Consider the following 27515-nt stretch of genomic DNA (forward strand, 5'->3'; position numbering starts at 1 on the left):
AATACGAATGAGGATAAACAATGACACTCATATGAACATATGATACAAGCTTATCAACAACACGAGCCAGATAGCACAATCGGCCTATCTATTGCGTAAAGTGTTAACATGGCAACAATTAAATAGGTCTATTCCAATAAATCAAAGGAATATGAAATCTTCAAATTTTAACAATTCTTAATTTTTAACCAAGTTCAAAAAAAGAAGGAGATTATTTTAAATTGTTATTTACGATACAGAAGTTTATTAAAAATATGTAAGATCACAATTCTTAAACTTAATATTATTATGGAGAATATAAGTATTTAACTAAGAATATAATATTATGTTTTTAATATAAAATAAGTATTTTATAAAATCTCGCTCCTGTTCATTTTAAAATTTCGTACCCAGTGGTAAGTGAATATTTCAAAAGTTTCCGTTCATATCCTAAAAGTAATCTAGATGTACTTTTGTTCGCAACAGCGATAAACAAAGATAAACACGTTTATAAAATACGTCGATTAAGAACTTGAAATAATGTTTAGTCGTATGTGACGCACTGCCAGTGAGCAGTCCACTACGCCGCGAAATTATCTACGTAAATAAAATAGCTTTCCGAAATTCGTCTCTATTTCAAAGACATTAAAGTTCAGTGAAATGGCGAAATTGTTGAGCCAAGAGCTGCCGGATATTGAGGTCAGTATTAAATGAAAATATAACAATTTTATCTTAAAGTGATCGTCGATTAATGAAACGCAATAGTGTCAATGGAACGATATTCACTTCAAGGATTTTCGATAACTAGTTTATATTAATAATAATTATTTAACTTACACAAAGATTTACTTAGGTACTTTCTTGGTAACTTAGGTAAGTAAATCCATAATATAAACAGTTACAAGTTAATCAATCATGATCAAAAGTTTTAAAATTAAAAAATATTTTCAAATACACTTTTATAATAATTACTTGGCTTATTATGTTCATGTTTTGAACGTAACGCTCATAGTACAAGACAATAATAATATTATCTTGGAAATTTGTCTCATGCTATTATTAAAAAATCTCACGTATTGAGAAACCATGACTAATAATTTATTGTTCCCGACTCCGTACATGTACAGTACATTTTAATTATGTGGTACATTTAACAACTAAAGTTATAACAATTTAATTAAATAATCTATCAGTCGTGCCAATAGCACAGAATAATAATTAATAGTAGGTATCTACTTAACAATTGTAAACGACTGCTACATATTTTAATAAATCTCAATTTACTAATCAATTATTTTATTCATAAAAACTGTCTCCTATTTCAGAATTTACTCAAATTAAATCCCAAGGTCAAGCCATTCAGTAACTTGGTGCCGTCAGTAGAGACCAAGAAGAATAAACAGCATTGGAAGCGCAACTCTGACAGAAAATGTACCTCCGTAAGTTAATAATATTTTGATAATTACCAATTGATTTACTTTAAGTACTCGTATCTTAATCACTTTTCTATCAAATGCGATAAGGCCCTGTGTATTGTTTTGAGAGGAGCAGGAATTTAAAAGTAATTATCACATTTATTATCATCCAAGTTATACCTTGTTACCTATTAAATAGAACTAAAAATAATCATTATCATAATTTATGTAATCGAAAAGCTACCCTAACTGTATGTACATATATTTTGTTCAAATGTTTACCTACCGCCATGCTGGATTTTTCATTTTATATCATCACTACATAGTATAAAACAAAGTCTCTTTCCCTGTCCCTATGTCCCTATGTCCCTTTGTACGCTTAAATCTTTGAAACTACGCAACGGATTTTGATGCGGTTTTTTTTAATAGATAGAGTGATTCAAGAGGAAGGTTTATATGTATAATAAGATCCATTAAGTAGTGGAGAAGTACTGTTATTTTTGAGGTTTCTAATGTGATGTCGTAAAAAATTACATTTATTCCGCTTACATTGCAAACGCAGGCTGAACCCTACGAGTTTTATCAAAATAATGTACTAAGTATTATACACATTGAAAAGGTCTACAGAAAAGTCCGCGATGGTATATGTCTATCTCTTATGGATAACCCACAATAACTTTTTTTTGTCATTTACTTTTTACGACAAATAATGGCTAATTTTCGAAGCGATTTTAACCAATACAGCATTAATCCTTAACCAATTAAATACCATGAATACATTGTTCATTTAATATAGATCTATATGGCCCTTTACACCGTATGATTTAAGTGAATATTTTCGAAGATATTACAGATTTAAAAATTGCAGGACGTAGCGTTTGCGGCCGCCCGGCTATGTATTTTATACCCGTGCGATGCCGGAGGCCGGAGCGGGCCGCTATATTTTTATACCTATATAACGTTCACAATTTTTCTGTAGTGTATTTAGTATCAGCATTGCACCCGTGCGAAGCCGGGGCGGGTCGCTAGTTAGGTATATTTGAAAGTGAATGGCTCCATACAAAACGATAAAATAAACATTATATCATTTTTACAGGCCTGTCCATCGCTTACGAAAAACTTCGACGACATCAAACATACCACGCTCTCTGAAAGAGGTGCGCTTAAGGAGGCAGCGAGGTGCCTTAAATGTGCTGATGCCCCTTGCCAGAAGTCCTGTCCCACGCAAATCGATGTCAAGAGCTTTATCACTAGTATCGCTAATCGGGTAATAATAATCAGTATTGTATTGAGGATACTTTAGTATTTCTATTGTTGCTAGGGTGAAAATATGATGCTAGAATATTCTACGATTCAATGTCCTTCGCCGATGTAAACAACGGCTTTAATTTTAAATTGTACCTACCTTTATCGGTGATTTGACACTTCGTTATTAGATAGTTATTTTTGGACAGTGTATCTAAAAATAAAATTATGGAAGACAATCGGTTATTATTATTAAGTAGTGCAGGAATTTGATGTAAGTTAGGATTTTATTCGAGTTTTGAGATTAATGAACGTACCGAAATAATTTAAAATCGCTTTACTTATTGTTTCTTTATATACAGCATTTAACAATTTATCACAAAAAACTATAAATCGAGTATTTTTGCTACCTTCTTGCTACCATACATAGACACTTTTACTTACAGAACTACTATGGCGCCGCCAAAGCGATTCTCTCTGACAACCCGTTGGGCCTCACATGCGGCATGGTGTGTCCCACTAGCGACCTCTGTGTGGGCGGCTGCAACCTCCACGCGAGCGAGGAGGGGGCCATTAATATAGGGGGACTACAGCATTTCGCTGTTGATGTATGTATACTTTTAAATATTGAAATTGTTGTTAAATGATTAATGTTTTTTTTAAAGCTGTAATACAAAACCATCTTGTATATGTATATTTGCAAAATTCTCTATTAAGTTAATAAATATTATATTAAATCCTCCAGATATAAAGATGTAGGTACAGATATAAACACTGCTTGCTGTTCCTGATAATCTGACATATTTTATACAATAACTATTTCATAAATAAACGAATTAGTTTACGACTTGCATCGGTTATTTTGAAATTTTATAATCTTGATCGAATCTATAACTAAATCTATCTATCAACTTATCACAATATCTATAAAATTATATTATAATAATCACTTGACCGTAGCATCAATAGCATTAAAAAATCACTTATTTCACAGGTATTCATGAAGATGGGTATACCCCAAACTCTAGACCCCAAAACGAAGCCACTCCCCAAAGGCGGTGACCAAAAGATCGCGCTCGTAGGCGGTGGTCCGGCCAGCATTAGTTGCGCTTGTTTTCTTGCTAGACTTGGCTATAAGAACATTACTGTTTATGAAAAGGAGAAATATCTTGGTGGCTTGAGGTAAGAAGGATTATTCATTCTTGTTATTTATTATCAATAAACTTGCTCACAAATATGTGAGATAAAGGATAAAATAAACAATGACAAATCATAATTATTAAAGTCGTATCGTATTGATATCATTATTTTCTATTTATTGCTTCCTTTTAGGAATTCATCTTAGGATGAACGTTTTTAAACACACTTTTTGGCAAAAAGACGCGGGTCTCATGGACGGGAGTCCATGTTCGATTTTTTTCTAATACTAATTTAAAAACTTCTCAAATTCATCAAAACTATGTTTTGTAAATAATTATCTTATTAACAAAGCACACATTACTTGATAATGAATACCTAACAATTTTAAAATGTATTACAAAACAATAATAAGTATGAATGAGTAATCATAAGTTCATAACATACTACTTACTACTAAGTCATAGGTCGTTTTAAAAGGCGTAATATTATAGATAATAGATACTCTCATATTGTGAAGCTGATATAATAACTAAGAAGATGTCTATATTATTTAAATGTTACATGCCATAGTTCTGACTTTATAATTATGTTGTGCATATTGTTATGAACGATATCATATATATCGATACTGGAAAGCGTAACTATTACAAAATAGACCATAGATATACGCCGTAATTAATAATAAATAAATATTTCAGGACAATAAATATTTCTTCAATTAACGGCCAAAAAATGATCCTACTAATATTATTATTATAAATGCGAAAGTAACTCTATGTATATTTTATTCTATTAGTCTGTATCACAGGTATAGCTGATCTTTAGGTAAGGATATTTCTTACTATTTAAATTCATTCTAAAGGCAATACGTAGGTCCCTACCTAAAACAAATGCATTTCTCTAGGTCTAGTACATATTTATTTTTTGCAAACTTTCTAAAAAATGAAACATGGCATATGGCTTTATTTGAAGTATTTTTCAGCTCCTCTGAAATACCGCAGTACCGTTTGCCGTATGACGTGGTCCAGTATGAAGTTGATCTCGTCAAGAATTTGGGAGTGAAGTTTGCTACTAATAGATCTCTCTCCACTAAGGATTTAACTGTTGAGGTACATATGTTTATAAGTCTTTAATATAAATTTCGTTTTAAAAACTTCAGCCGATTAAATTATTAAAAATCAAGCCACGAAAAAATTACTGTCGGATGATTTATAATAAGCAGACTTTGTTATTTACTCTTATGCGTAAAATGGAAATATGGCGGATTTTAATAAAATACCTCTTAATTATTAGGCTTTTGTATCATCAAGATCTACCTAAAATATTAACTAAATATCGAATAGTTTTTTAGTAACGTGGTAAGAAAAACACCATTATAATTACAGGGTCTCATAAAAGATGGACATGCAGCTGTATTCTTGGGAATAGGTCTCCCCGAGCCTAAGAGTATTCCGATATTCAAAAATCTTAATCAAGAAATGGGATTCTATACCAGCAAGGACTTTCTACCATTGGTAGCGAAAGGAAGTAAAAGAGGTATGTTTTTTTACGATAAATTGGCTCACATTTTAATTTTCTGTTTATAAATATGTAGGTACCTACTTAATTTGCACATGAGAAATACTCAAACGAAAAAAACTATCATTAGGAGAAAATTTAACATCGCTATTTTAGTATTAGTTTAATGCGACATATACATAAATTACATACGTACAAAATATGTTAAATAAATGTAACAGCAAGCCGTTATGCTACGCTATGCGTTATGCTGTGACAATTTAAGTACCATCCATCTTTACACCTTAGATTTCCAGCAAAAAAAAGAGCATAACCTATATCCCGTTACACGCAGATACCATTTCTTTCTGCCGCGGCTCCGCCCGCGGTTTCTAAGAAAAACTCGCATAGTTCCCGTTCCCGTGGAATTTCCGGGATAAAACCTATCCTATATTACTCGTGGATATAGCTTTCGAATGGTGAAAGAATTTTTAAAATCGGTCCAGTAGTTTATGAGCCTATTCATTACAAACAAACAAACAAAGTTTTCGTCTTTATAATATTAGTGTAGATTAAACACAATTTCACAGGGCTATGTTCTTGCAAGTCCTCCCTACCAGAGCTACACGGCAACGTTATAGTGCTTGGAGCTGGGGACACCGCGTTCGATTGCGCGACGTCAGCCCTCCGGTGCGGTGCTAGACGCGTGTATGTTGTGTTTAGGAAGGGATTCACTAATATACGCGCTGTGCCTGAAGAGGTTTGTATTACTATTAATATAAACTCAAACTCAAACTCAAACATTTATTTATTCAATTAGACTTCTTCGAGAAGCACTTTTGAAACGTCAATACATATTTTTAACATTTACCACCGATTCGGAAAGCAGTATCTATGGAGAAGAACCGGCAAGAAACTCCATAGTTGCTCTTATATAATATGTACTAGTATATTAGTAGAAATATGTGTTTAAAAATAAACTGTTATATGCATGATAAAATATCACGTAAATGTTTAAAATGTAATTGTTTAACTACGTTTTTGTCTCGGATATTTTTTAATACATTTTATGAAAATATTTTACTCTTTTATCACCGTAATTTTAATGTTATTTAAGATGTAATATTTGTTTAAATTTCAGGTCGATTTGGCAAAAGAAGAAAAATGCGAATTCGTTCCATTCATGTCGCCTCGAGAAGTCATCGTTAAAAATGGAAAGGTGAAAATTACCCGCAGATTCAATTCTTGAAAAACAACATTTTATATTAAAACAGTATTTAAATTATTATTGTTATATTATAGATTGCTGCATTAAAAATGTGTCGCACAGAGCAGTTAGACGATGGAGAATGGATAGAAGATGAAGACCAAATCATGCAACTGAAAGCTAACTTCATTATCTCTGCTTTTGGTTCTGGACTGTATGACACAGATGGTAAGGCACTAATGTCTGAGCAAGCTTGAAATATAATTAGTGTAGTTTGGTGTATTTGCAAGAACAATGAAGATCCAGTATACCTAACCTAGTTAATCAAAATACACTTCGAATTAGATTTAGCAAATATGCTTGTGCAGCTTATATATAAATAGGCTTATTGTAAATAGTGGAAAACATTTTATCATGTCTATATTCAACTACGTGTATGTAAGTAGACACCAAGAATAAAAAAAATATATTATGTTCTTACTACAAATGTTTATTTATAGGTATGTCCTGCACCTATATAGATATAGCCTTGCTATATCCATATTAATCTTAGATCATTAAGTAATGGATGGAGCACGCTGGCAAATGTTCTAACTAAACTTTCTGCCGGTTTTGGTGCGGGGAGGGTAACTCACACTTTGAAACACAATCACACATTCACAAAAATAATTTGTGTCTTTACAAACTCAAACTATTACAAAATGGACAGACTAGCATGTTTTTGCACACATACATCGATTACACAGAAAAATCTCTATACATATACGTAATAATACAATCGCTCTAAAGGGATGTAACCATATCGATATTACAAAAATAATAATTTTGTTGAAATTAGAAATAACATTAATATTATATTCATAAAAAATACTACACAGGTCATTTGTAACGTTTTCATCATTATTATATGCATACGAAAAAACAATAAAACGCCATTTTATTTGTATTTGAATATGTATTTATTCAACACATCACATATTATATTCAATAAAATAAATATCGGGCCAGAAATTTTTATTATTTCTGTACCGAGGTGTCCATTCTGATTTTCTCCCACAGCATTCAATCCACCTTAGCCTTAAAGCAGGATTTTTTGTAAATCTGAAATATACGCAATATTCGTACATACATATAAACAAAGTAGCTGCTCCGCGCGGTTTCACCCCCGTGGCTCCACTCCTGTTGGTCGTAGCGTGATGATATATACCTTCCTCATAAATGGGCTATAGACTAACACCGAAAGAATTTTTCAAATCGGACCAGTAGTTCCCGAGAATAGCGCTTTCAAACAAACAAACAAACTCTTCAGCTTTATAATATTAGTATAGATTACATAATAGAAAGGTTACAAGATTAACATTACAAAAAAAAACGGCTAAATGCGAGTCGGACTCGCGCACGAAGGGTTCCGTACCATTAAAATGTTCTGCCAGTTAAAAGTAACCAAGCGTAAATTATAATAAATATATAACTACAAGACTTACAAAATAAACATTATACTCCTTTTTATGCAGTTGTGTAAAATTTTAATATAATAAAGATTAATTCTCATCTCATTTCAAATTATACTTAGAAAAATATTTTTTTATCGACGTTCAAGTTAAAAGCAGTCCGTCACTAAGAAAGTCGTAAAAATTTACGACCTTTTAAGCGACGACTTTTTAAATTCAACTCTATCACTAAGTTCATAAAGATTAAATTTGAATTTCTCTTCAAGATAGTCTCGCTACATCACTTTATAGTCTCGTGGGGAGTGCGGTTCAATATCGCGTTCTAAATTCAACTTTATCGCTTAGTTCATAAAGATTAAATTTGTATATTTTCTCTTCAAGATAGTCTCGCTACATCGCTTTATAGTCTCGTGGGGAATGCGGTTCAATATCGCGTTTTAAATTCAACTTTATCTCTTAGTTCATAAAGATTAAATTTGTATATTTTCTTTCCATGATAGTCTCGTGAGGCCGCATCAATGATCGAGTACACACATGACTCGATTATTTGTCTTGATCATATCGCTAAACGATACATCGACGATTATTAGAAATTGCATTTAATTAGAAATGTACGTTAAAAAAATAAAAAAATATACACAAATGAAAGGTTATTTCATCTTTTTTAATATTCGACATGTTTGAATTGCTTCTGCAAGACTTGACAGTGCAAAACGGCATTTTTAGCGGAGCACTCGCAGACGTCCTTTCGATGTTTTACGAATACGCAGAGTGTTCGTAATCGATTACGCAAGTAGTTTTTATGAAAGCATAAGATTTTTCGATTCGAATAATCTTATACCTCGGCAAAAGGGGAAACGCCTGCGTGTGTTATCCATTACTTAATGATCTAAGATATTAATAGTAAAAAATATTTCACAGTCAAGGAAGCTATGTCAGGTGTAAAACTGAATCGCTGGGGGTTGCCAGAAATAGACAGCTTGACGATGCAGAGCGTTAGCAAACCACAAGTATTCGTGGGTGGAGACCTTGCAGGAGTCGCTGAAACTACCGTCGAATCTGTGAACGATGGCAAAACAGCAGCATGGCATATGCACTGTTATTTACAGGTAAAGAATATGGATTAGGTACTATTAAAATTATCAGAATATTTGTATCCTGTTTCTGTTGTAAGTAATAGCTGTAGGTAGTTACATCGTAAATTTTTTCAATGTTTTATTTCCATTTTATTATATATTTGGAATTGTTTGCGTCATCCATTGAGTGCTATATCGCTTAAACAATATTTTTAAATAAGCTAAACTTTACTTAATCACTAGCCACAACCTCACTTATTCGTTTTTCCGTTTGATATGTAAATAAAAGAAGTTAGCAGAAGCGCCTAAAATTGTCAAAAAATCTTCTTCAATATCAACACTTTTTTTGTATTGCCGCTACCTTCCTTGAATAGAATTATGTCAGTCATTCTTTCATCCTTCCAGAACATCCTATGAAATAAGCCCCTAAGTCAGTTCTCTGCTTTGGAGCATATTTCGCGTCTCGCATTATTTACATATCAAACTCCTTCTAGAACATTCCGCGCACTTCACCAGTCGAGCTACCCAAGTTCCATACCGCGATAGATGAGGTGGATCTCTCAGTAGAAGTGTGCGGGATTCGCTTCGAGAACCCGTTCGGGCTGGCGAGTGCCCCGCCCACCACCAGCTCTGCGATGATCCGCCGCGCCTTCGAGCAGGGCTGGGGATTCGCTGTCACCAAGACTTTTGGCTTGGATAAGGTATGCAAAGTTGTATTGAGTTGGTTAAAATAAACTTCTTTTGTTTGTGAAGTCAAGTTTTATGTTAAAAAACGGTTGATGTTTTTAGATCAGCCGCTTAACTTGCATGGTGCCAGGATAAACAAATGGCTACGTGTAATAAATCAGTATGTAATTAAATTGTCTGTTTTTGAAAGAATAACAAACAACCATACGCGCTAGTTAAGTAAATAGACGCTATTGAATCCTCAGTCTGAGATAAAAAAATTACAGAACTACACTTACTAATATTATTATAAAAAGTGATAAAACACGATTAATTAACTTAATCTTTAGTCATTATAAGTTTTTAAACTTTATATTCTTCAGGATTTGGTCACCAACGTATCACCACGAATTGTGCGTGGAGCGACGTCTGGTGAGAACTATGGACCTGGTCAAGGATCCTTCTTGAACATCGAGCTGATTTCCGAGAAATGCGAAGCCTACTGGTGCCAGAGTATTCGAGAATTGAAGAAAGACTTTCCTACTAAAGTGAGTAAGAGAAATAGGTACAAACAAACAAACAACAAACAAAAATACTTTATTGTGCACCACAGAGAAAAGTACAAATAAGGACAAAATACATTAGTTAATAAAAGAGCACAACAGGCGGTCTTATCGCTCAGACAGCGATCTCTTCCAGACAACCTGGTGGACAAGGAGACGCAGTGCAAAAGTAATTAAAAACAGGGCAAAGTGCACTAAGAACAGAAAAAATAAAATAAAATAAATAAATTAAAAATAAATAAAAATACATATTATATAAATAGATAATAATATAAGCTTATAAATATACATAAACATACACATATATACATATACATAATGTACATACATAATATAACTAAATAAATAGATACAAACATATCCATATATTATAATAGGAAAATAAACATACATATATAAATACACATACATAAAATAGAAAACGCACACCAACACAAATGACTAATAAAATAAACAATGAAATTACCGACTAATTGGATAAATAAAATTGCTTCAGTAAGTTTTTGAACGTAGATAGAGATTGAGCTGCTCTTATGTCTAAGGGTAAAGCATTCCAAAGTCTAATGGCACGCACAGTGAACGAGGAGTTATAAACATGATTAACATGCGGTGGCATTGCTAGACGGTGTTTATTAGAGGAACGCGTCGGGTTGACGTTAGACACAAGGAACTCAAATCTCTCTTTTAAGTATAGCGGAGTTCTCGGATCGAACAGAACACAATACAGGAGGTGAAGGATATGAGTATTTCGGCGAAGACGGATGGGAAGCCATTTGAGCTTAGTGCGAAACTCGGAGACGTGATCGTATTTGCGCAAGCCAAACACAAATCTTATGCAGAAATTCTGAAGACGCTCAAGGCAGTCTAGGTGGTATTCGAAGAGGTCAGGATAGCACGCATCAGCATAATCTATGATAGGTAAAAGGAGTGTTTGGACGAGCGCAATCTTAGTCGGTATCGGCAGAAAATTACGTAAGCGACGGAGCGAACCCGCAGCAGCAAAAACCTTTTTACGAACCTCCTTTATTTGACGATTCCAAGATAGACACGAATCAATCCAAATCCCCAGACACTTAATTTCGGTACTATACGGTATAGCAATCCCATCAACTATTACCCTAGGCAAAGTAGAAAAATCTATTTTGGATACAAAGTATTTCGTACCGCATATTATACTTTGCGTCTTTTTTGGGTTTACGTTTAGGCCGTGACTATAACTCCAATCAACAATAGTGGATACGTCGTCGTTCATTTTAGCAATAGCATTCGGCAGGTCTTCAAGCGAAGTGTGACAGTAAATTTGAAAGTCGTCGGCATACATATGATAGAGAGAAGTGATGTTGAGGGATATTGAATTAATAAATAAACTAAAAAGAAGAGGAGAAAGCACACCGCCTTGCGGAACACCAGCAGTAACGTCAGCCCAAGAGGAAAAAGAATTATCAACTTGGACACGCTGCTGGCGTTCCTGTAGATAACTACGAAACCAATCAATATCTGTTGGAGATATGTTAAGAGAACTAAGCGTGCTGAGAAGGATATCATGGTCAACTGTATTAAAAGCATTACTAAAATCTAGAGATGTTAGTAGCGTAAGCTGTTTTTGATCCAAATGAAAGCGAATGTCGTCAGTGACTTTAACTAGAGCAGTAACCGTGCTATGACCGGGACGAAAACCGGATTGGAAAGGATTAAGGAGATCATACTTATTAAGGAAAACGCTAAGCTGCTGTTGTACTAAGCGCTCTAGGACTTTTGACAGAAATGGAAGGATAGATATCGGGCGGAAATCGGTGAGCGTAGAGGGTTTAGAATGTTTTGGTAGAGGGATAATGAAAGCATTTTTCCAAGCACTTGGAAAGGTATGTGAGGAAATTGAATAGTTCAGGATATGTGTGATTACGGGAACAATAGTATCTAGGATGGGAATGATCATATTACGGCTAATGCAGTCACTGCCGACAGCTTTTGAGCTTATAGCTAATATGTTCTTCTTAACATCACAATCAGAAAATTGACTAAACTTGAACGGAGGATGCAAAGGAACAGAGTCAGAGGTAATTCTATTTAAAGTACGCTGTTTAACTTTAGCGTCGAAATTGTTAACATGAGAAGAGAAATGCGTATTGAGACTATCCAAGTTTACGCATGAAGGTAAGGAATTATTTGGGGATTTGCCAATACCAACACATACATATCGAATACGTAAAAAATAATGTCTCTTTACCAACCTTATAAATCAGAAAACAAAATTCTCTTGACTAGATTTAACAAAGGATTGAATTAGTCTAGAAAACAATAATTAAACAATCATTTATCTTATCCTTCATTTAAACATATTATTTTTATATTACAGGTAATAATAGCATCAATAATGTGTTCATTCAACGAAGCCGATTGGACAGAACTGGCAGTCAAGGCTGAAGCGTCTGGCGCAGACGCTTTAGAACTTAATCTGTCGTGTCCGCACGGCATGGGAGAGTCTGGCATGGGTCTGGCATGCGGACAGGTGAATAATATCATCCTTATAATGACATATTATGACATATATATAAAATAACAAAGGCATATAGATTGGACTTTAAATAGTTGTAATTCTCAGCATTTGTCGTTTAAATAAAAATAAAAAAATTCTAATAATAATGATGGCAACTTTTTGAACTAACTAATAAACTGTTTTGCCAATATTTTTACAGGATCCCAAGCTTGTTAAAGCCATATCGCAGTGGGTGCGGAAAGCGATAAAAATTCCATTCTTCGTAAAATTGACACCTAACATAACAGAAATCGTCACAATCGCTACAGCTGCTTATGAAGGTAAAACTTAAGAGTACCTCAACTATAGTATTTTTAATAATAGAAATGATATTTAATGTAGTTACCTAAGAAATAATAATGTTTGAATTTCCAATTATTTTTCATTTATAGGCGGAGCGAGTGGGGTTTCAGCTATCAATACGGTTTCTGGCTTAATGTCTGTCAGAGCTGATGCCACACCTTGGCCTGGAGTAGGTAAGAATGCGATATGTATTTATTTAACTTGTACTCACTTCCCATTATCCGATTCATTAACACTTAAAAATACCTAATTAATTGAGTAATATACCTAAGCGTTTGGAAAGGCAGCTTCTACTCTGAATAAGATTAGTTCTTATAGATCAGTCAGAATCGACATTGAAAATCGAGAATTTAACAATAATTCCAAAAGTTTTCAAACTTCGGTCAAGTGAATGGTACATTGGGACGACAATAAATCTCATTTTGCAACCTTGTCCGCAGTCCGGAACATTGTTAAAATTGCAATTAAATTATTTTTTTGCTGTATGGTCGTGAAAAAAATTCCAAAAGTTCTGCAAACTTGGGGAAGTTTTCGATATAATATTTCATATCACGTATTAAATTTGCAATCAATCTAAGTGTACGGAACATTGTTAAAATTGCAATTAAATTATTTTTTGCTGTATGGTCGTGAAAAAAATTCCAAAAGTTCTGCAAACTTAACACAGATATCGGAAATATATACCGAACGGTTGTATAAATTTGCAACCTTTTTCGTTGACCGGAACATGTTTATTTATAATTATTTTTAATTCGTGGTCATTTTTTCGAGTAAGGTGGTCTCGGAATAATTACAAAAGTTTTGGAACTTGGTTGCAAACTTCGAAAACATCTATTCTGGTGCATTTACAAATTTGCAACCTCATTCAGTTTATTAAAAAAAAAAAATTAAATTAATATTCAATATTAAAAGATGTTCCGTACACTGAGATTGGTTGCAAATTTAATACGTGATATGAAATATTATATCGAAAACTTCCCCAAGTTTGCAGAACTTTTGGAATTTTTTTCACGACCATACAGCAAAAAATAATTTAATTGCAGTTCCGGACTGCGGACAAGGTTGCAAAATGGGATTTATTGTCGTCCCAATGTACCATTTAGACCGGACTCTCAGTGGAGTTTCGTTTGCAAAAATCGCGGACCTAAATCTGACTTCTGATATATATTGTATAGATCCCAGACATCCTATAGACAGATGTTGCCAACCAGTTTTGTGGTCCCCCTGCCCGCACCCCGGTAATTAAATATGGCATACAAAGAAAAAAATAAAAACTTCCAAAACATGCCGTGTGGGGTATCAAATGAAAGAGCTTATTGAGTAGATCACGAATATATAGCATACTATATACATTTCTTACACTTTCTCTAAGATTTTTTAGAAAATTTACGAAAATGGTCCATTTTTGAGTTAACTTTAAACCACTATAGATTGAAAACTCATGAATATATTTTTTAAATTATTATTTTAAATAATTAACAATAGTCCATTGTTTACGATTCAATATTTCGTACAGTGAAATAATTGCATGGGGGAGTGGGGGGAGCATTCAAAGATGGCGAGTATATTTTCAAGTTCATATAGTATATAGTTATTTTCATCAAATCCACCACATAGCTCACTTATATTATATTACGAACTATTGAATCATAAACAATGGACTATTGTTAATTATTTAAAATAATAATTTAAAAAATATATTCATGAGTTTTCAATCTATAGTGGTTTAAAGTTAACTCAAAAATGGACCATTTTCGTAAATTTTCTAAAAAATCTTAGAGAAAGTGTAAGAAATGTATATAGTATGCTATATATTCGTGATCTACTCAATAAGCTCTTTCATTTGATACCCCACACGGCATGTTTTGGAAATTTTTATTTTTTTCTTTGTATGCCATATTTAATTACCGGGGTGCGGGCAGGGGGACCACAAAACTGGTTGGCAACATCTGTCTATAGGATGTCTGGGATCTATACAATATATATCAGAAGTCAGATTTAGGTCCGCGATTTTTGCAAACGAACATCTCCTTGGAGCCTGCTCTAATTCACTTGACCGAAGTTTGAAAACTTTTGGAATTATTGTGAATTGAATGTCTAGACTGACTGGAGTATTATACCAATTGCTTTTCAATTATTCCCGAGCATAATAAAGCATGATTCACGCAACGGGCCATTCCGGAGACGGGAAATAAATGAAACCATATCCACACACATTTCAATGCCGTGCTTGATCCGAGCCACGTTCAAGCATGAATCATTTCATACAAAAATTGTACAATGTTTGATCGTGCCCCGACACAATGTTAGGGTAAATCAGCCTCTAATCATTGGGAGTAAAATAAAATCTATTACCACATTACAGGTATAGAAAAGCGCACAACATACGGCGGTGTATCCGGCAATGCCACTCGTCCCATGGGCCTGCGAGCAGTCTCCGCGATCGCCAACAAACTGCCCGGCTTCCCCATACTGGGTATCGGCGGTATAGACTCTGCTGACTCAGCGCTGCAGTTCATTTTGTGTGGCGCACCCGTTGTTCAAGTACGTGATGATCAATATAAATATTTAATTGATGTTTTTAGAAGTTCTTTAATAAAAATTTATATAAAAAATGAGAAAAATTGACTTGGAAAGTAGTATTAGTATTTATTTAGGTTCCCCTTAAATCTTATAAATTTAATAACGATTTCAAAAGTATAGGTACTTAGTATTGATACAATCGTAATTATATTCATAACTACAACATAATATCTCTATTTTCTAGTTACCATACAGAAATCAATATAGGTTAGTTGTATGTATTTATTTTTGAATTATTTAAGTGACGACTATAAAATATATCAGCGATTGGTGATTATCTTTTTCATTTTACAGATATGCAGTGCAGTACAAAATCAAGATTTCACGGTTGTTGAAGATTACATAACTGGTCTAAAGGCCCTTCTGTACTTGAGGTCTAAAGGTCTAGATGGATGGATTGGCCAGTCACCGCCTACATTCAAACACCAGAAAGGAAAACCGGTTCAAACTTTATGCGACGAAAATGGCAAGGTACCTACTAATTTGAGTTATTTTACATCTTGGCTAAGTTTACGTTTGAACAATCATACATTTTCCATTCATGTAATTGGTAAGTTTTAAGAGTTGTAAATAATCTTATTTTAAGAAGGAACAATAAATGCGTTGAAACATGTAAAACTAACATTTTACATTTTCTTTTGCAGGTGCTCGCCCATTTCGGACCCTACAATCAAAAGCGGGAAGAACTGCTACACGCGATTCGTGAAAAATCAGACTTACTAGATGGTAATACGGTTCAATCTCCGTTGGCAAATGGAACAGCTAATGGAGCCATAGAAGTGCCTAAAATCAAAGATGTTTTGGGCCTGGCACTTCCACGCATTGGTGCTTACAAACAGTTGGACAATACGAAACAAGTTGTAGCTTTGATTGATGATGTAAGTACGACTAATTAATTTGTAGGCGAGGATGTTTTACATTTTGTATCTCTATATTTTATCGGTAAAGGTGCTTTTCCATCAATAATTTTGTAAGGGTGCTTTTTCATTGTGGATGTGTAGCACGGTATGTGTTTGTAAATAGCCAATGGTATCGCTTCAAGCGCTTGGAACTTTAAACTAAATGAAGCGATATGATTGGTTCTATTCAAACATTCCCCGCTACACATTCATAATGGAAAAGCATCCTTACCAGTATCAACAAATGAGTGAGAGAGATAAACGGAACAGGGACAAAGCTTTCTAGAACGTACAAAGGATTGTCAAAAATTAAACATTTTTTTTTTAAATAAGCATTTTATTTTCTAGTATTATAAAAAACTTGACAAATTGCTTGCATAATTATAAAAAGTGTATGCATTTCCAAAACGTACCTACATAAGCATGTAACTTATTACTTAATTGTCATAACATACCATACCATAGCACAAACTCTGCATATTATAGTTTAGGAATATGGCGCTTTGTGATCGAGGTAGCATTAATTATAATAGGTATACATATTTAAAGATTATAGAAGTACATACAGACCCAATATATAATTTTAACATGCACCGCTTCTCGGCAGTCGAGTAAAAAGTAATAAATTATTAAATATTCATTATCCTATTCTAATCTTTGGTAATAACGTCATGGATTCGTGCTGTGGATGGTCATTGGTCAAGCTGCCCATCTTCCTCGCACCGCTACATAGTTTAGTAGGTATAAGTGGAAACGGTCACCTAGTTTCACAGTTCAATAGATATTACATTTTCGCAGCATAGCTGCATAGCACATTTCTGGTGGAAAGCATCCTTAATACATAGTAAAATACCGCGTATTTCATTTTACATTGTCAACTTTCAAAGCCTTTCTAGCCGTTTATAGGACAAGCAATGACAAGCGCCCAAGTCACGAACACCTGTGTCGTGTGCTTGTAGTAGTGCAACCGATTTGCGCGGTTGTATGAAGCTTTGCCTCTGTTCCGTAATCACATAAATCAGAATACTTAATAGTAACTAACGCTAACACTGCTGTAATTCTTGTTTCTACTTATGTAGTATCAGTATCAAGATTTATGAACTACTTATGACTTAATACCTACTAGCTATTATAATAATTGGAATGTTATTTTGTCATTAGACAGGACAAATTCGATAAATAAGCTTGTTAATTATCTAAAACTAAACAACACACCTAGTGTAAACATAGTTCTAATACGCTTTTAATTTTAGGACATGTGCATCAACTGCGGAAAATGCTACATGGCTTGTGCAGATTCAGGATATCAGGCAATCGAGTAAGTTTCGTAAAATACATTAATTTCATACATTGTTTTTTTCTTATTATTTTTTGTTTCGTAAAAGTGCAACAATCAGATAAGGAGGTATATTATATACCTAAATATTTATTTTCGCTTACCTACTTTAATAGAAGAATTAGTAAGATACCTACTTCCTATAATGAAAAATCAGGCCCTGGATTTTATTTATGACTTTTTTCCTACAAAACTTTGTGCCAATTAATGTATATCTCCTACAGATATGCTACAAGTACCTTTTAACTAACAACAGTTTTAAAACGAAAAACGAAAGATGTCGCAGTACAAATTTTAATAAGTTTTTGTATGGTCATTTATTTATTTCTCTCCTCAGCTTTGATCCAGAAACACACATCCCACATGTAACAGATGATTGTACAGGTTGTACTCTGTGCCTATCTGTGTGCCCCATCATAGACTGCATTTCGTAAGTAACATTTGAAATTTTAGAATGCTTAACCGGAGAAAGAAGCTCTTTTTTCGTTAGCTTGTTTGGCTACAACTGTTGTACCAATTAAGTATTTTAAACATATTGTAATTAAGTAAAAAAGCTATAAGTACCTACCTATTTTTGCGTCGTCATTTTTTTCTATGTTGTCGATATGTGAATAGTGTTAGTATCTACTTCGTAATTATGTGTGATAACTAATAACTGATAACTTAAACTTAGACAACAAATTCTACAAGCGTTTATTGTAAATTGTCAAAAAAATCTATAACATGTCCTTTGTATTTGCCAGCATAGTGTTATGTTAACTTAAAAGCTAGATATCACTCTTAGTTTATAGTAAATGTTTTTAATCTTTAGGTGGACTCTTAAGTATAAAGAGACAGAAAATACATATTAACGATTAATTTATTAAACGTTTACTTTTCACAGAATGGTGCCAAAGAAAATCCCGCACATAATCAAGAGAGGTACCAAGTATCAAGTCCATCCTGTATCTCCGCTCGACGCAGTTTGTCAATAAGAACATAAAAAATGTACAATATAAAAATATATTAGCAAACAATACAAAAATTCTCTTTAAATTCGTTTAAACGCTACCTAATACTCTTTTTTCGATTTCCTTGGCTCTCCTTCCCGCTTTTTCCCAAGAAAACACCCAATTATTGTAAGGATTAACACTTAATGTCAAAGCAGATATAGGTTTTGGGCAGTGGTAATGCCATTTATTGACGACACTTTCCGTAATTACCCCCGCTCTTAGGTCGTAAATCTTTTGACATATAAAGCACTCGAAATTTACAACAATATGTAGTGCATCTGTTTGATATGGTCTAAATTTCAATTCCTTTCTTAATTTTATATTCGTAATAAGTCCCTTCGTTTTATGCTCTAAGTGTTCTTCGTATAGGTTATCATCTTCCAATAGTTTCCTTATGTAGTCACCCATTAATTCAGGAGTGGGATGATCTTCTAATAAAATAGCAGACTTTCTATTCGGTAACCAGTCTCGTATGCTCGGTGAACCGAAATAAATAGGAACCGTACCAATTTTAATTGCGCGCCAAAATTTTTCGGTAACATAATCATCACAAACACCATTTTCCAATGCCAATACAAACTTGTATTTGGCAACAAAGTTCAGGAAGTCATCATCATTGAGGTGTTCAAGATAGTCTCGTTGGAACTGAGAGGGCATTTCTATATTCTGAAGGCATGAGCCATATGAATCTATCTGTATGTGTTTCATTAGTTCTTGAACATATACATCTCTCTCTGATGCTGTTTCACAATCTGTTTGCAAGTACATGATAGGAGCATTGTCAGTATAGCTAGCTTTTTCCTTGGTGGGTACAAAATATTTCGTACTTGTTATATCGTCAATAGAGTCCAAAAATTGCAAAGGGTACGGCACATCACTATATCTACTGAATGTGGAGGAATAATTAAAAATCCTCAATGCCTCTTCATGTGATAATTCCTCCACATTTCTTGGAGATTCTTCATGATACAGCCCCCAAATAACTTTCTGTGGTTGCCTAGGTAATGGAAGGTTGTCAAACTTTATGTTGCTCGCATAAAATAGATATGCATCAATATTTTGTTTCATTGATTTGTGATCACTGAAGATATTACATTTAATATCACCTGGACATACCCGTAGATCTTCTGTTCCTGGGAAACCATCAGTCCACCACATAATTACAGGATAATCATTACCTTTAATTTCCTCTACGTCACCATCATTGTTTTTCAATACCAAATAAACTAGCAATATACTCAACACTAAAATAACCCATATAAATTCGGACAGGGCCAATTTTAAAACCCTTCTCAGCACTTTCAATATATATTTCACAAAAAAATTCATTGTAGTTTATGTTTTATCAACATGTCATCAAGTTTCTACTAAATTTAAATGACTATTTATCAGTCTAACCGCATGTCAACATCCTTTTATTATCAGTTAATAATAGAATTTACAAAATTGTCCATATTACAAAGTCAACCCTCGTTCCGAGTACATATAATATGCATCCATGGTAAAAGCAATAATTAAATCTACATAGAATAATCCATAGATTGCTCCAACAATTTTTCCCACTAAGAAAAGGTTTATAAATGCTACAATCGTGAGTATCAGCTCTATTATAACATAGTAAAACTCCGCCTCATACTGAACTTGGTCAACAACATATAGCACCATAATTTGTAAGGAGATCATGAGAGTTGGCGCGGCGACCAAGCAGTGACATACATCCACAGGCTCCACAATGTGGGGTATTATATTGAGGAGGAGGGCCACTACCTAAAAGTAAGATATACTTGCTTGTAACATTCCATGCAACAATCTTATAGTACTTAAAAGTAAGAGAATAATATAAGTGGAATATTGTTTTAAAATATGTTAAGTATGGAAATACAATAATACGAGTTGTATTGAAAATTAAATTTATTACGTAAATCATATCAAAATATTGAACAACCGCGTTCTTTGACAACATAATACTGATCTATACAAAGTGCTATCAAAAGGTGGCAGTAAAATAAACCGTACAGTGCGCCAGATGGTTCGTTTTGTAGGAGCACTACAACAAATGCGGCAATGTTAAGGGCAATTTGTATAGTCAGATATAATTGTTCGGCAAAGTCGTGCACTTGGTCCACTAAATAAAGCACGATGAACATAACAGATATGATGAGGGTTGGGGCGACAGCCAGGCAGTGCATGATACCAGCATCACTCAAGACAAATGGTATTATCATGAGGATTAAGGATATAACCTAGAAGTAAACACGATACTTACATTTCGTATTTACGGTGGGTGGACATTTATTTAAACGAATTATCATCATGTGTTGATTGTTTAATATATTACGTAGATTAGATCTTATTTGAAAATTTACAAAAAAGAGTTCTCTATGTACAATAAATATTAATTATTAACATATTTATTTACAAAGTGTTATTGATTGTTAATCATTAGAATCAAATTTCAATTTGTCAAAATTCTGAATTCTGATTTCTGAATAATCTGAATGTCAATGTCAAAAAACGACATAAAAAAAGAGAGAAGAAGCATGTTCCGTTTTACGATCTAGGGACAATTTTCAAAATGATCTTTAAAAATAATTAAAACCATTTAAAATTAAAATTTTATTTTGATAGTAATAGGTTCAAGATATTTACAATAAAGGTTTATATCAATTACAATTATGCACAACTAAAAGTACATCCCCTTTCATTCGCAATGAGATAAAGATCCAGTGATAATGCGGTCAAAAGTGCAAAATAAAATATTCCGTATATTAACCATAACCATACTCTTACCAGATTTAATAAAAAGCATTGTATAAATGCTCCAAATGTAAACAGTATTTGAAAAAACAAATACATTTTTTCCATAAAAAGGGGTACTTTTTTTCGGAAATATAATATTATAAATAAAAATGATATGACTAGTGTAGGTCCTGTTGATATGCAGTACATATGACCTTGCGGCTTTGGAATAACCATTGGTAATAATGTTATTACAAGGGATATTACCTATAAAAAATATATTCTGTTGTACAACCACCAAATAAGAATCAGGCGGTAAAGAATTATCAATGATATTTAATTAAAATAAGACGTTTGATACTTACAAATTCCACAAGTTTCATAATAAATATATTATATCTTATTAGTTCACTCCATTTTTTGTCTACAGGTACAGAATCTGGAATTAATAATAAAATTTTATAATAGGAATCCATTCAAAACAAAAAAGTTTAAATTATAAATTTGAACAAAACTAACGTAGTATTTATATAACGTAACATGAACAGAAAAAATACCTGACTCAAAGGGTAATAAACAATTAATGGATATTATTCGATGTAAAAATCATTACATTCTAGCTATTACGGCTCCAAACAATTATTTAAATTATTACCATTTATTATCATATCAGACATTCTGCTTATTGTAGTACAAACACTCTAGTATAATGTCGATTCAGTATATTAAATAAATTGTTGCATTTTTAAAGATTCGCTAGATTTGATAGATTAATGTAATTATAGAAATTGGAAGTAGACGTCGCCTATTACCAAAACAAAAATATCGGATTAGGGTACGCGCAGACAGAGAGCGTTCTGCGTTCTGCGTTCTGCGTTCTGCGTTCCGCGTTCTTAGTAATGTGAAGGATCTATAGCGCCGGCGCACACAGAACGCAGTTAGACCGCGGCGGTCATTCGGAACGCTTGCGTTCTCGCGTTCTCTGTACAGAATTACAAAGAACTCGCGTTCTCGCTATGGCTGGTCCGTCTTCTCCAATTGGTATCTTGTTTTTCTATTTCAGATTTTACATAGTCATGTAACTCATTGAAGCTATTTATTGACATTCGAAAATAAATATAAAATCTCTCTTCATCTTGAAGCAGCTCAGGGATAAGAATACTAAATTCTCCCATATCATCTCGTTTCGTGTTGATAGGGTGTACCCAACATTTTCTACTTTTTTTTGACTCCTCTAGACTCCACAAAAGCAAGGCTTCATCTTCGGAAGATGAACTTTCGAGAGACATGTTTCACGTGCGGAGAGTCGCGAAATAGAACGCAAATATCTTGAACGTGCTCCTGTGTGCGCTAGAACGCAGAACGCAGAACTGACGAACGCAGAACGCAGAACGCGGAACGCAGAACGCTGTATGTCTGCGCGTAGCCTTAACATTCAAAGAGACATTCATGTTTGACGTACAATCATCAAAAAAATAAATTATAATTGGCCGATTTATTTACTATATAAAATTTTTCTTTTCGTACCTTTATAGTTTACAATAAAATAAATTTTATATGTATATTATAGGGGAGGAAAAAAAGCGAGTAATTTATTTTTTTTATTTTTAGGGTACTCGAAGGCCTGTGTCGAAGGCTAATAAAAAAAACCAAGAAATCATTTTTTTTTCTGTGACACATTGAATAGGAAATTGTCAGTGTCATATTTCGACATTATCTGTCAAATTTGAAAGATAGAAGCTATAGAAGGCGTTCAAACTTCAAATATCAAGATACAATATTGGCGTGTACAAAATTAAAGTTTATACTCTGAGAGATAAAACATGCTTTAAATATATTAAGTAGAAATACATCAAAATGGAGGAGGACGATCCAATAGTGCAAGAGGTAAAATCCAATAGTAAAACAGAAATAATCTGTCATACATTAATGAGGTTATGTTGTGGTTTATAAATTATTACATATTTCGCGATTTTTTATATTGTAGATACCAGTTTTTTTATCTCAAGCTCTTGCACAAAATCTCCATATTTACCAGTATCCGGTGAGACCAGCTAATCGGGACTGGAAAGATGTTAAAGTAGTAAATGCATCTATAAAACCAAAAAATAAATTAGTTCGAATGGAGGTCGGTTTGGATGTATATAGTGATAAATATTGCGCTTCTAAAGGAGAGCAAATAGCAGTAAATACAGATGGACTTCAGGTAAGCTTATGTTACAATAATGTATTGTCTCTATAATTTTATTTACTCTGGTAGTAAAACACACTTTCTAACATGATAGCAATAATTTAATTAGGTTGAGTTTCTTATATATGATAGTATTAACATCTGCATTGTTTTAAAATTAAATAAACTGCAATTTCTTATTGTATCAAAAATTACATACACACAATACTATTTTAATTTTTATTCAACACACTGTAAATTATGTCCGTCTTCAGTTTTCAATATGTTCTTTACAGGGATTTATAAAAGAAAAGTCAGCTGAAAAAGCTAGGTATTTTAAAAGTGATGTAATGGATAAAATAGTATATGAAAGTAGTAGTACATGTGTTGACACTAAACACTATGCTGTAGGCTTGCTGCAGGACAAGGAGCTGCATTGTACACCAATACAAGGTAGATTAAAATTTAGTTAATTTATTCATCTCTGATAGAATTGACCGCCTCCTTGGTACTGTGGTTGACGCATGAGTGTAGAACTGAGGGGGTCCTGGGTTCAATTCCCAGTGGAGACAAAGAAAAAAAATGTCTCTGTCTGGCAGGACACCGAAGGCTGATCACCTACTTGTCCCTAAAGAAAATCGACCAGTGAAACAGATGTATGGCTAATGCATCTGCCCCTTACCCCACTAGGGGACACTTTTCTGATAGAATTGATAAATTGTTTTTCTATAATACCTATGACCCAAATTTAATTCTTTAACTTAAGCCACTCAAAGAATGTTATAAGAACTTCTTGTGTTTACTTAAATACAACCACATTTTATGCCAATATAGTTCTTGTTTTTATATTATTAGTGGGATTTACATTCAATGGGTCTTATTGTTTATTATTTTTTTTAGAGAATAAACATGCTAATTATCTTTTAACACAATTATTTTTGAATCATGCTTATTTGGTTTAGGTATTGTTCAACTTAGGCCGTCATATTCATATTGTGATAAACAAGATAAACGGAAACAAGAGAAGAAAGAATTAGATGTATCTGACGATGAAGAAAAGGAACCTGAACCACAGCAGGTAATAAACGACAGAATTTTTTACAAAAATTTATTTAATGTCCTATTAGTTGAATAATTAATTGATTGGTTTGATTTAACTTTTTCTATTCTAGGCATTTGTTAGATTAAAAATAAATTGAGTTTAAATTTTATTCCAGTATTAAAACAATTATATAAATAAAATATTTTTAACCATTTTCAGGTGACAGTGAAGTTTGCAAGAGTAGAAACGGAAGTAGCCAAAAAGGCGCGAGAGAAATCCTTCCACACAATCAGTCAGAAAGTTGCGGAGGAGCCTTGGTATGATGCTTTGTGGAAAGGTGCTCAGAGTGATACTGCTGAGGTAAGAGTACCTACAATTTATTTATTTACTCTTTATTGTACAGCAGTCTGAAATTTATGTGTAAAACTAGCTGTGTCGCGCGGTTGCACTCGCGGACGAAACCGCGCAAAAAATCAAGTTTCTGCATGTGTTATCCTTATGCATGTGTTAGCCTTCATCAAAGTTTCATCCAAATCCATTGAATAGTTTTTACGTGAAAGAGTAACAAAAATCCATACATCTATCTAGAATTAGATGTATGGATTTTTGTTACTTTACTTTGGATAGATATCCATAAGATAAGACATACTTTGCGTTTATAAAATTAAAATGAAACACATAAATCATATCATTTCCGTAAAAAGCTTGTAATATATATTTTTTTTATTTCTCATAAAAATATATCATATTTTAGCTCGAAAGGCTGAAACTATTTAGTTCTACAACGTCAGATGGTTCGGCGCTGACGTTAAGTGCGCGGGATTATATTCGAGAGTTGGTCCCTAAAGCGGTGGAGGACATTGAAGATGTTCCCGAGAAGAAACTGTCGTTACAAGATCAGATTAAGGAGATACTTATTGATGGTATGCTTTTTGATAAGATTTGTTTTGAGTTTTTTTTTAACATTTGAAGGATGGAAAAACATTTTTTGTTGAAATTTGTGATCATGTTAGGCATAACTTTGTAATGAGGTTGGTATTATCTATACTAATATAATAAAGAGCAAACCTTTGCATTTTTGTATGTTTGTATTGAATAGGCTCAAAAACTGCTGGACCAATTTCAAAATTTCTTTTACCATTACTTAGACGGATTCTTCCGAATCCGTATAGGCTATAATATTTTATCCCGGAAAACGTAAATATGTACCACGGGCGAAGTCGCGGACGAACTGCCTATTGCAGTTCGTCCGCTCCGTCTTTTGTGATTTTTTTAATTTTGTACTTATTAGATTTGAATTCAATGTATATTCCAAACATTGCAGCCAAGTTGATGACGTTCGCGGAGCTGCGCAGCGCGCTGAGCGGGAGCGGCGCGAGCGAAGCGGCGCTGCTGACCGCACTGGGCGCCGCCGCGTGCTGCGTGCGCGGGCTGTGGGCCGCGCGCAGCGCCGACGTGTTCCCGCGCGCCGCGCCCGCGCCGCCGCGCCTGCTGTGCGCCGCGCGCGACCACGTGGTGAGCGAGCCCTCCCTCTAGCTAATGCATATCAGTGATATAAGCATTTATGTAATTTTTACAAATATTAACATATAATTTGTTTACAGTTATATCTCTTCACGCATCACGCCTACGTTGACCGGAGAAAAATCACCGCCGCCGTCCGCTTGCCGCCAGACGAAGTGCTGGCAATTCTGCAATCCGTCGCAAAACTAAACCCCAATACTGGTTGGGAACTGATCCTACCACCAGATGTCGCTTTCGAAGCGAAATACCCCGAAATAGTGCAACGACAAAACCTCTACTGGGAAGCGAGACAGCGACAGTTCAACGAAATGCTAATGGGCGAATGTGTTCCAAAACGACAAAGGAAGAAATCTCAAAGGGATTCAATAAGTTCGGACACAATGCTCAGCCCGAAACCGAGGTGTAATAGTGTTAGTGAAGAGGAAAGTGATAGGAAACGACATAAAAATAAATCTAGTACAGGGATCGGTAAACGGACTAGAAATGTGAGCGGGGGGCAGGATACGTGACTCTAATGTTAAGTAGGTTATCAATTTATGTGAAATTTCGCTGTGTGGTTCAAAATCACGAGGAAATCAAACAAAAGTGAAATTTAGAAATTATAAATTGGTGTTGAAGTATTGAAGTGAAATGGAATGCATAATTTTATATTAAATTTGAATGGACTCATAGTTTATCCTATCCGTTGAATATTCTTGTTATCTTCCCAGTGGCGAAATTACGTTAATATTTATAAGTGAAAATGTGATTTCTGTACTGTATATACTGTCTGTTTTTATTGTGTATGCATGTCCGGTAACTGGATATTGTTATTTTATACGAATAAACCATTAAGAATTATAATACGTTTTTATTTTTTACTTATCCAATACAAATCTTTTCTAACATCATGCATGAATATACTCCTTCGGTTTCGTAGACCTAATTTTTGGGTCTCAATATTGAAACAATTTTTACTTAAATTATACGCTTTTGATGTAGACATGCTTACACAGTATTTGCGATATTCATTGATAGTTTAAAAATTAAATGGGTACAAGGTACAGACTTTAGAATTTTAGATAGAGTTTCGGGTACTATAAACCTACTTTTCTCACAACTTTTCTTCATCAAGGAGATGATTAAAAATTAGCAAACTAAAATCCATATCTA

The 27515-nt window shown here is 33.8% G+C and overlaps 3 protein-coding genes across 7 annotated transcripts; 2 read left to right on the forward strand and 1 right to left on the reverse strand.

Annotated features, from left to right (window-relative positions):
- Positions 1-526: 526 nt before the first annotated feature.
- su(r) (dihydropyrimidine dehydrogenase su(r)) lies at positions 527-18946 on the forward strand. Its single transcript, XM_089698371.1, has 22 exons — positions 527-678; positions 1305-1418; positions 2491-2661; positions 3086-3247; positions 3634-3821; positions 4762-4888; positions 5165-5315; positions 5867-6036; positions 6418-6495; positions 6579-6711; positions 8856-9043; positions 9505-9711; positions 10060-10224; positions 12596-12748; positions 12936-13056; positions 13168-13251; positions 15444-15622; positions 15956-16132; positions 16306-16539; positions 17814-17878; positions 18234-18326; positions 18780-18946. Exons 1-22 carry the CDS (start codon positions 640-642, stop codon positions 18868-18870), a joined length of 3090 nt encoding a protein of 1029 aa, XP_089554497.1. The 5' UTR covers positions 527-639; the 3' UTR covers positions 18871-18946.
- On the reverse strand, positions 18883-22419 carry FucTB (alpha-(1,3)-fucosyltransferase 10). 5 transcript variants are annotated; one of them, XM_089698373.1, is made up of 3 exons: positions 22283-22394; positions 21993-22066; positions 18883-20655 (listed from the first exon to the last, which is right to left on the reverse strand). In XM_089698373.1, exon 3 carries the CDS (start codon positions 20215-20217, stop codon positions 18937-18939), a length of 1281 nt encoding a protein of 426 aa, XP_089554499.1. In that variant the 5' UTR covers positions 20218-20655; positions 21993-22066; positions 22283-22394; the 3' UTR covers positions 18883-18936. The 5 variants fall into 5 exon arrangements, 3 of the variants coding, with proteins under 3 accessions (XP_089554499.1, XP_089554498.1, XP_089554500.1); XM_089698374.1 differs by lacking the exon at positions 18883-20655 and adding an exon at positions 20679-21131 and having other exon boundaries at positions 22283-22419; XR_016315977.1 differs by lacking the exon at positions 18883-20655 and adding an exon at positions 21556-21894 and having other exon boundaries at positions 22283-22419.
- Positions 22420-23379: 960 nt separating this feature from the next.
- On the forward strand, positions 23380-27206 carry Polr3E (RNA polymerase III subunit E). Its single transcript, XM_089698375.1, has 8 exons — positions 23380-23514; positions 23615-23833; positions 24094-24250; positions 24760-24875; positions 25059-25199; positions 25594-25762; positions 26164-26354; positions 26444-27206. Exons 1-8 carry the CDS (start codon positions 23485-23487, stop codon positions 26870-26872), a joined length of 1452 nt encoding a protein of 483 aa, XP_089554501.1. The 5' UTR covers positions 23380-23484; the 3' UTR covers positions 26873-27206.
- Positions 27207-27515: the final 309 nt, after the last annotated feature.

The sequence above is a fragment of the Colias philodice genome, chromosome 8 (genome assembly GCF_061535455.1).
Source record: "Colias philodice isolate Cphi_HAF_F1 chromosome 8, ilColPhil1 Martin Lab GWU primary, whole genome shotgun sequence".
NCBI classification, from domain to species: Eukaryota; Metazoa; Arthropoda; class Insecta; order Lepidoptera; family Pieridae; genus Colias; species Colias philodice.

Coding starts and splice junctions, on each gene's coding strand:
- FucTB (XM_089698373.1), bottom strand. CDS start 20,217: ATGAATTTTTTTGTGAAATATATATTGAAAGTGCTGAGAAGGGTTTTA.
- Polr3E (XM_089698375.1), top strand. CDS start 23,485: ATGGAGGAGGACGATCCAATAGTGCAAGAG. Junction 24,876..25,058: donor AGGAACCTGAACCACAGCAG/GTAATAAACGAC, acceptor AACCATTTTCAG/GTGACAGTGAAGTTTGCAAG. Junction 26,355..26,443: donor GCGCCGCGCGCGACCACGTG/GTGAGCGAGCCC, acceptor ATTTGTTTACAG/TTATATCTCTTCACGCATCA.